This window comes from Morus notabilis, unplaced genomic scaffold, assembly GCF_000414095.1.
Source record: "Morus notabilis unplaced genomic scaffold, ASM41409v2 Scaffold332, whole genome shotgun sequence".
Classification (NCBI taxonomy): domain Eukaryota; kingdom Viridiplantae; phylum Streptophyta; class Magnoliopsida; order Rosales; family Moraceae; genus Morus; species Morus notabilis.
Window position 1 is genome coordinate 414,957 of NW_010361195.1, and position 9,169 is coordinate 424,125.

Genomic DNA, 9,169 nt, shown 5'->3' on the forward strand with positions numbered 1-9,169 from the left:
CTAAACACTAATTCAAACTACAATTTAAACCGCACATTTCAAATTTTTCTATTCAAACAAAAAAGTTCAAATTAACAAAATTCAAACTAGCGAACCAAATGGAGGCTACATACCACACTTAATCCTCTCATTTCGTATGTTTTTTTTTTTTAACATAAATTCTAATAAAGGGGATCGAGTGTGAATAAATAAAAAATATGATGCACAAAATGAGAGTTTTTAAAAATTTAAGGGACAAAAATTGAGAATTACACTAATTTAGGGGGCATGAGGAGATTTAACGCAAATAATAATAATAATAATAATAATAAGAAGAAAACTGAAAATCAGAAAGCAAAGAAAAACCTACCTAAACCGCTTCCAAGTTCCACCCTCTTTGGTCTCGCAACGCTCCTGCAGCTTCTCTCGAATCTCCCATCTCCCAATCTGCGGTATGATTTTCTTCCGATAACTCTCTCTCTCTCTCTCTCTCTCAAGATTCGATGAAGTTTTTCTACTTAATCTGACATTGCCCTAGCAATCTAATTGCAATTTTTTTTTTTTGGAATTTTGATTTCGAATCTCTTTCTTGCTAGCCAAAAAAAAGTTTTATTCTTTTTCCATGCCCTATGTATGTACTTCAGCTCCAATTATAATAATTAGCTTACATCGCCGCAATCGTATTTTTGTATTTTTGTGTTTCATTGCAGATTCTCGCACTTTTTGCTCTTGAATTCGTGTAGGTTTCTTCTTATTAGAGAATATGGCGTCGCGTTTCTGGACTCAGGTTCCTTTTATTTTGATGAAATTTGCATGCTCTATTTGATTATTGTTGAGAATTAGTTAAGGTTAGTTAAGGTAGATTTGTTCTTTTGGGCCAAGTTAAGGTTTTTTTTTTTTTTTTTTTAATAATTAATTCCAGCCCGGAAGTGATTCGGAGTCAGAGGAGAGTGATTATGAAGTGGGGAGTGTTGATGGAGGTGAGCCAACCTCCGAACCGACCGTTAACAGATATCTTAGGGAGAATGATAGCGATAGCGACGCCTCTGATGACCAAAAACGTGTCGTTAGATCGGCCAAAGACAAGCGTTTTGAGGAGTTGTCGGCCACTGTCGACCAGATGAAGAATGCCATGAAGATCAATGACTGGGTTAGCCTGCAGGAGAGCTTTGACAAGATTAATAAGCAGCTTGAGAAAGTGATGCGTATCACCGAGTCTGACAAGGTCCCGAGCCTTTACATCAAGGCTCTTGTTATGTTGGAGGACTTCTTGAGTCAGGCTTTGGCGAATAAGGATGCGAAGAAGAAGATGAGCAGTAGCAATGCCAAGGCATTGAACTCCATGAAACAGAAATTGAAGAAGAACAATAAGCAGTATGAGGACGCAATTAATAAATTTAAGGAGAATCCTGAGAGTGAGGAGGAAAAGGATGTGGATGAGGATATTGACGAGGAGGAAGAAACCGACTCTGAGATTGAGGAGGATATTACCAAGATTGCCGAGTCGGGTTCTGAGGATGACGATAATGAAGAAGATGATGAAAGGGACCAACCTGAAGTCGGTTGGGAGAGGAAGATGAGTAAGAAAGATAAGCTCATGGATAAAAAGTTTATGAAGGATCCTAGAGAAATCACATGGGATATTGTGAATAAGAAATTCAAGGAGATTGTGGCTGCTCGTGGACGTAAGGGAACTGGAAGGTTTGAGCAGGTTGAGCAGCTTACTTTCCTGACAAAGGTTGCCAAGACCCCTGCACAGAAGCTCGAAATTCTTTTTAGTGTTGTTTCTGCTCAATTTGATGTCAATCCAGGTCTTAGTGGGTACATGCCTATTAATGTGTGGAAGAAGTGTGTGCAGAATATGCTTGTCACACTTGACATTCTGATGCAGCATTCTAACATAGTGGTGGATGACACGATTGAGCCTGATGAGAATGAATCCCAGAAAGGAGCAGACTACAACGGAACAATCCGTGTTTGGGGAAATCTGGGTGCCTTTTTGGAACGGATAGATACTGAGTTTTTCAAGAGCTTGCAATGCATAGATCCACATACTCGGGAGTATGTTGAAAGACTTAGAGACGAGCCGATGTTTTTGGTTCTTACTCAAGATGTACAAGAATATTTAGAGCGTGTCAAGAATTTTAAAGCTGCTGCTAAGGTAGCCTTAAGGCGGGTAGAATTCATCTATTATAAGCCACAAGAGGTTTATGATGCCATGAGGATATTGGCTGAGCGTGCTGGAGAAGTTGATGATGGTGAAGACTCAAATGAGGGGCCTAAGGTTGAAGAAAGTAGGGGTCCATCTGCATTTATTGTTACTCCTGAGATTGTTCCTCGGAAACCTAGCTTTCCGGAGAATTGTAGAACATTGATGGATATGTTGGTGTCTTTTATATATAAACATGGAGATGAGCGGACTAAGGCTCGTGCAATGCTTTGTGATATTTACCACCATGCTCTCCTGGATGAGTTTTCCACTTCCCGTGATTTGCTGCTAATGAGTCACTTGCAAGATAATGTTCAGCACATGGACATCTCAACACAAATCCTTTTTAACAGGGTTATGGCACAACTTGGTCTATGTGCATTTCGGGTAGGACTTATTGCCGAAGGGCACAGCTGCCTTTCTGAGCTATATTCAGGGGGAAGGGTAAAAGAGTTGCTTGCACAAGGTGTTTCACAAATGAGATATCATGAGAAGACTCCAGAACAGGTACTTGCTTTTTTTGTTTTTGTTTTTAATAGGCTGTTAAATTATGTTGAGCCCGCATGTCATGTTGTAATGGAAGGAAAAAATCCAGATGCTTTCCTTTTCTTTTAAGATTTGAATATTTATGATTTCAGAACAACGATGTGCAAAAGGGCTTATGAGTTGTATAGGCACTGGAATTATATTGTATATTTCTCTTAGTTGATAATTTGACCTATATATAATTATGTTGTAATATATATATATATATATATATATATATATATGTATTTATGTTGCAATGAAGATGCTGAAGTGCAATAAAGATACTGAAGTAAATGTTGGAATGCAAATGTTCCGTCCTTTCTTAAATCTTCTGCTATTCTCGTCAAACTAATGAATTAGTCTGTGAGAGCAATTTAGTATAACTGACATAAAGGGCCATTGTAGAGACATACAGTGGACAAAGGTCTTTAACAGCTGAAATAAATATGGCATAAAGCCTTAATGGGGTCTAAAATTTGAGTTGTACAAACTCTTATTTCAGTGCTTAAGATCGTTGTTATGTTCGACTTATGCTATAGATTCTTGATGGTAAGAATCGATTTCCCCCCTTTACTTTCTTCAGGAAAGGCTGGAAAGGTGACGTGCCATAATCTTGGGCAGTTAATTTTTGTTGAACTTTCTTGTCATGTTCTAATTCTTTTATTGACTTGGAAGGAAGCTGGTAGATGTTTTATTTCCATTCTGGGATCGAGTGTATTTAACTTCAGGATAAGGATATTTAAGGGGTTAAATGGTAGTTTATGCACATCAGCTAAAGTGTAAATAAAACATCTAGATAACATTGTTCTCTGAGTTGATATAAGCTGAACTGATAATGTTTTGCATATATTTTGAGTATGTTTGTTGTGTGTTAAGGGAGCTATGAAGGTAAGTGGTGGAATGCAAACCAAATATCACTTGCTTAATCTTTAACTATTCTCGCAAAACTAATAAGTTAGGTTTTGAGAGGGATTTATCATAATAGACGTATGGACCAATCTAGATCCAAACAGTGGACGAAGGTTCTGAAAAGCTGAAAGAAATGTACTGTGGTTTTGGTAGCTTAAGACTTGACGTGGTCTAAAGACATAGGACTACATTTTTGTGCAAATCCTTATTTCAGTGTGTAATAATATTGTGCTTCAATTATACTTTTTTTTTTCCTTGTTCATAATAATCAGTTTGTCCCTTTTACCTCCTTCAGGAAAGACTGGAAAGGAGACGGCAGATGCCATATCATATGCATATTAATCTTGAGCTCTTGGAGGCAGTCCATTTGATTTGTGCCATGCTGCTTGAAGTGCCTAATATGGCAGCCAATATCCATGACGCAAAGCACAAAGTTATAAGTAAGAATTTCCGGCGATTGCTTGAGGTGAGTGGGAAGCAAACTTTCACCGGCCCCCCTGAAAATGTCAGAGACAATGTAATGGCTGCCACTAGGGCCCTTACCAAAGGGGACTACCAGAAGGCCTTTGATGTTATCACGTCTCTCGATGTCTGGAAGCTCCTTAGGAACCGTGAGGACGTTTTTGACATGCTCAAGGCTAAGCTCAAAGAAGAGGCTCTGAGAACCTACCTTTTTACTTATGCCTCATCCTACCAGTCCCTGGGCCTGGATCAGCTCACCAAAATGTTCGACCTCTCAGAATCACAGACGCGCAGCATTGTTTGCAAGATGATGATAGATGAGGAGCTCTATGCGAGTTGGGACCAGCCAACTAACTGCATTGTATTCCATGATGTAGAGTACACTAGGTTACAGGCTTTAGCATTCCAGTTGACGGATAAGTTGTCGATCCTGGTGGAGAATAATGAGAGGGCAACAGAGGCACGATTTGGTGGTGGCGGAATGGATCTGCATCTAAGGCGCAGAGACAGTCAGGACTATGCTGCTGCGAGTGGTAAGTGGCAAGAGAACTATTCCTTTACTCAAGGGAGGCAAGGTGGTGGCACTGGACGTACAGGGTACAGTGGTGGAGGGAGAGCATTGGCATACGGGCAGGCTCTGGGTGGCGGGTATTCGAGGGACAGATCTGGGCAGTTTCGAGGAACGGGTCGGGGCACCCGCTATCAAGATGGGTCCGGAAGAACGGGGTCAGGTTCAAGGGGATCCCAGATTGATTCTTCAAGTCGCATGGTCAGTCTAAACAGGGGCATTCGAGCTTAAAGGAACACAGACTACTGGAAGAGAAAACGACTTCAAGATTCAGGCATTTTTGTTAGGAAGCCCCCTTTTGTTTTATCCCCGGTTCTTAAATTTGATCGTATAAGTTATAGTTTCAATTTGGTCTTTTTGGATTTGACCTCGAATTTAGAATTTTGAGGCAAAGGTGATTTGTATCCTGGATTTTAAGGCCCTTTTTTGTTTTTTCCTCTCCTCTTTGTTGAGAGATTCTAAATACCGTTTTTGCTGCTTTCTTATTTTTACGGTAATGTTTCACTGATGATATCGGAAACCATGCAAACTAGCTTTTAATCTGGAATCTTAAAAATATAAGCGGTCAAACTTTTAGTCCCATAAATTTGTTGGAATTGTCATGAGAGCATCTCTATTCAACCAGATGATGATTGGTGGGTCCCACTAATGTGAGAGAACCAACTCCAACCCCGCTTGGTTGATTAAAGATTTTTCTTGCTTACGGTGGGGTGGGGGTATTCATCATATGCTGTGGTTGTTGATCGTAAGATTGTATTCTGTGGACTTGCGGTTGATAACTCCCTGGATTGGATGCATCTATTATTAGGATTTCCACAATTAATCTATTTCTATCTTACATAGTTACATTTGTATTATTTTTACGACAGGATACATTGTTTTTAACCATGGATAGAAATTGTTGATTTAACTGTTATATTGAGTTTTTAACGGTTTGATATGTGATTCAAAAAATCATTAAAACAATTCTCGTACTTTAATTTTTTAATGTTGATACATTAAAAATTTAACTAAATAGTTGAAACAATAATTCCTATTGATAACTAATGAAAAAAAGTTCAAAAGTTTCCATTTTTATTTTCCAATGAAATTTTCACTGTTTACTTGATTATTCCGCGTGATTGAAGTGCCTACAGCCACTGTGGCTTGGTTGCTATAATAGCGGTGGGGTGCCGATAGGCATTGAAAAAAATAACTCCGTTATTTGGTACGGAGACATTTAGTTTACAGATTAAAATTATTTTCGATTTACGTATATTTTTTATGAGAGAAAATTCTGTAACGAATCATAAACCATGATTTAAATCATTATTTGAATCTTCCAACCAAAACTGTTTAGTTTTATTAATATGAATTTCTTAATGAAAAATGTAAATAAAAATCTGTACGTGTGCAATTTTCATATTTCCAAGTACTTTCATTTATCTTATTTAGAAGTTGTAAAAGGACAGTTTTATCCTGAATAGGATAAAACGCTTATTTGGAAGTTGTAAAAGAAGCAGTTTTATCCTATTCAGTAAAACGTTCTAAATAATACTCTTGCACTCCAATATAAAAAGTGAGTGCAAAATTATTCTTAATAACATTACTTACCTCCCATTTATATAATTTTCAAAAATGAGTACAGAATTGCTGAAATTTACATATTGTATTTATCACCGTCATGATATTATTACGTAGAAAACTTTAAACATTTTTTTTTATGGAAGGAAGATATAAATAAAAATTGAGAAATATATTATTGTGATCTTGTGTGATACATAGTATCTAATATTTTACTTGTGAAATACGACTGCAACATATATTATGACATGATACTTATAAAAAAAACACATATATTAATAGTAGGTATCTCTTTTTTTTCCTTTAAAAAAAAGAAGGTATCTCATTTTTTTAAAGATATTAACCAGTCAAACTTCTTGGTTTTTAGTTTACTATTTGACTTTCATGGTTTTATAATAAGAGGTCTCAATCTTCTAAGTCTTAGTAGCAATAATAATAATAATAATAATAATAATAATAATAAGAGGTCTCAATCCTATTAAAAAATTTGGAATATCTATAGTATGAATTTGTACTTATTCCCTACCAACAAAATAATAATTATCAACCGTCCGATTGTTTTTGAATATTTCAAATTAAAAAGATGTGTTCATAATTATAAAATTACTGTACGTGTTTACTTAATACCTTTTTTTCTTTAAAAGAACATTTGTCATTGAATTCAAACCATATTTTCCCTCTGCCCAAACGAAAATGACCTCTTCCGCCACCTTCGACGACTTGCTGACTTGTCCTCCTTTGTTGACGGTGATACGAGCCCTTCTAACTCTCCTTCCCCTCGACTCGACCTTCTTTGTCGCCCTTTTCGATTTGATATCCTCTTATTGCTTTTTTGGTTTCTTTTATTTTTTTCAATTTTTAAAAATATAGTGCGAGTGGATTCACTTAACCTAATGGTACTTATTTATCCTTCATCACCGGATGCAGATCCAATGGTTTTTATTTGTTCCTTATTGGTTGGGAAGAAGCATTCCCTACAACATACACTCCCCAAAATCACGCTCCCATTTGTTTAGAATCATAGGTGATACAGCTAATAAAACAATATAATATGTTCAGAAAATTGTTTGCACTAATCAAACTACAATAAGGATTGACTTGTTCAGAGAATTCTTTTACGTTTTTTTTTTTTTCGATTTATTTTTATTTTTTGCATTCGGATGTGTAATTTGAGGGACATTTGCTTTCCCTCAAATTCAATAGACTTGAATAAATAATAAAGATCACGTCACTAGAAAAATCCCCACCTACTTTTTTTTTAAACCGTCAGTAGTTCTTGTATGACGTATCAAACTACATATGAATCTTGACAAAAATCATACACTTTGATAAATGTTGAATTTTATCTGATATTTTCTAATGAGTTTTTTTAGTAAGATTAAAAAAAATAAACCACTAGTAATTTTTTTTATTTTCAACCTTCAAATTAATTATAAAAATTATCTGTTCTACATATTTTTTTAATTTAAACCACTAGTAATTTTTTTATTTTAAACCTTCAAATTAATTATAAAAATTATCTGTTCTACATATTTTTTTAATTTGATATAATTTTAACTAAATTTAATATTAAAAACTGTCTCTAGTGGTGAGTAAACCCCACTTCAAAAAGTCCCACTTTCTCTATATTCGTTACTTTTCCTCCCTTTTTGTGTGCTTTTTTAAGGTGAGATTTTGACGGGGAAAGTCTTAGAAACAAATTGGAATTAAAAGTTAATCAGTCAAGGCAAGGGGTTAATTGTATGTGATTGCTTGGATAATACTTTAATAGTCTTTGCCAGTTACAAGTTGAAAGCCTCATAATGGTCCCGATAATATCCAGGTTCAAAGAGAGTGAATGAATTATGAAGGGAGGAAGGATCCATAGGGACAAGAAAACCACTCGACAACCAACATCCAAAGCTAAAAAAACAAAAAAAAAACAAAAAACAAAAAGGCAAAATAACAAAAGTCCAGCTTTTTACAATTACAATAGAAATGCCATGTTAAATTTAATTAAAATCACATAAAAATAAAAATAAAAAAATTAACAACTCGTAATAAAGATTTAACAATTTAAAATAACACCTTACTACTATTTTTTTTTTAAATTATCTACATCTATATAGCTAATCAAAGAAGTGAGAATGTGAGATAAAATAGTGGACTCGTACTTATATTTGAGTGGGGATGTTTAGAAGTAAGGACCTTCTATGGTAATTAACATATCATATTTTTTAACGGTTAAATCTGTATAAAATCACATAAAAATTAAAAAATACGTAGATTTAAAAATTAAAAAAATCTGACCTACCAATACACCGGTATACCAGAGAATCTCTTTTAGAAGTATTCTTTTTCATATTATACTGAAAAATTCTAAAAAAATAAAAATAAGAAGATTTTTTTAGTAGGACATTTTATCGATAATACATTTTAAAAATTAAAATATGATTTAAATTTGAAGGTATATAAAACAAAAATAGAAATATACGCCCGATCTAACACTTTAAAGTCGAGTTTAAAATTTAAATTTTGATGTAGTAAAAATATATAAAAAACAGTCATATTTAACTTTTTTTATAAAAAATTTACATATAAAATCACATTTTAATTTAAATTAAAACCTTAAATTAACAAATTAAACGAATCTTAAATCAAATCTCCACGTAAGAGATTTTTTTTTTTGGGTACTATTCTCATATTCTCCCAAAAATAAAATAAAACAAACAGAACCACTCAACAGCGGAGAAAGTGACTCTCTAATGATTAGTCCGTGTGACGCACGCGCCAAAGTGTATGGGTGACCCTTAGCTATCCTCTCAAGATTCCAAACATCGAGTTAAGTTGTCAGCTTCAAATATTATAAACCCACATTTAGGAACAACTTTAACCACAGTTTAACATAACAAAGTTGGAGTCAAAAAAGAAAAAAAAATGAAAAAAATAAAGAGAATCTTTATAGCAGGAAT

General features: G+C 34.7%; 1 protein-coding gene across 1 annotated transcript; it reads left to right on the forward strand.

Moving 5' to 3' along the window:
* Positions 1–344: 344 nt before the first annotated feature.
* Positions 345–5,118, forward strand: LOC21400757 (eukaryotic translation initiation factor 3 subunit C). The gene is made up of 4 exons (XM_010098654.2): positions 345–431; positions 690–766; positions 902–2,695; positions 3,921–5,118. The coding sequence occupies exons 2-4, from the start codon at positions 743–745 to the stop codon at positions 4,884–4,886; spliced, it is 2,784 nt and encodes a 927-aa protein (XP_010096956.1). The 5' UTR covers positions 345–431; positions 690–742; the 3' UTR covers positions 4,887–5,118.
* Positions 5,119–9,169: the final 4,051 nt, after the last annotated feature.

Bases quoted from the DNA above. Each gene is read 5' to 3' on its own strand.
- LOC21400757 (XM_010098654.2), top strand. From the start codon at position 743: ATGGCGTCGCGTTTCTGGACTCAG. The intron at 767-901 runs GTTCCTTTTATT...AATTAATTCCAG, and splicing joins CGTCGCGTTTCTGGACTCAG to CCCGGAAGTGATTCGGAGTC. The intron at 2,696-3,920 runs GTACTTGCTTTT...TACCTCCTTCAG, and splicing joins ATGAGAAGACTCCAGAACAG to GAAAGACTGGAAAGGAGACG.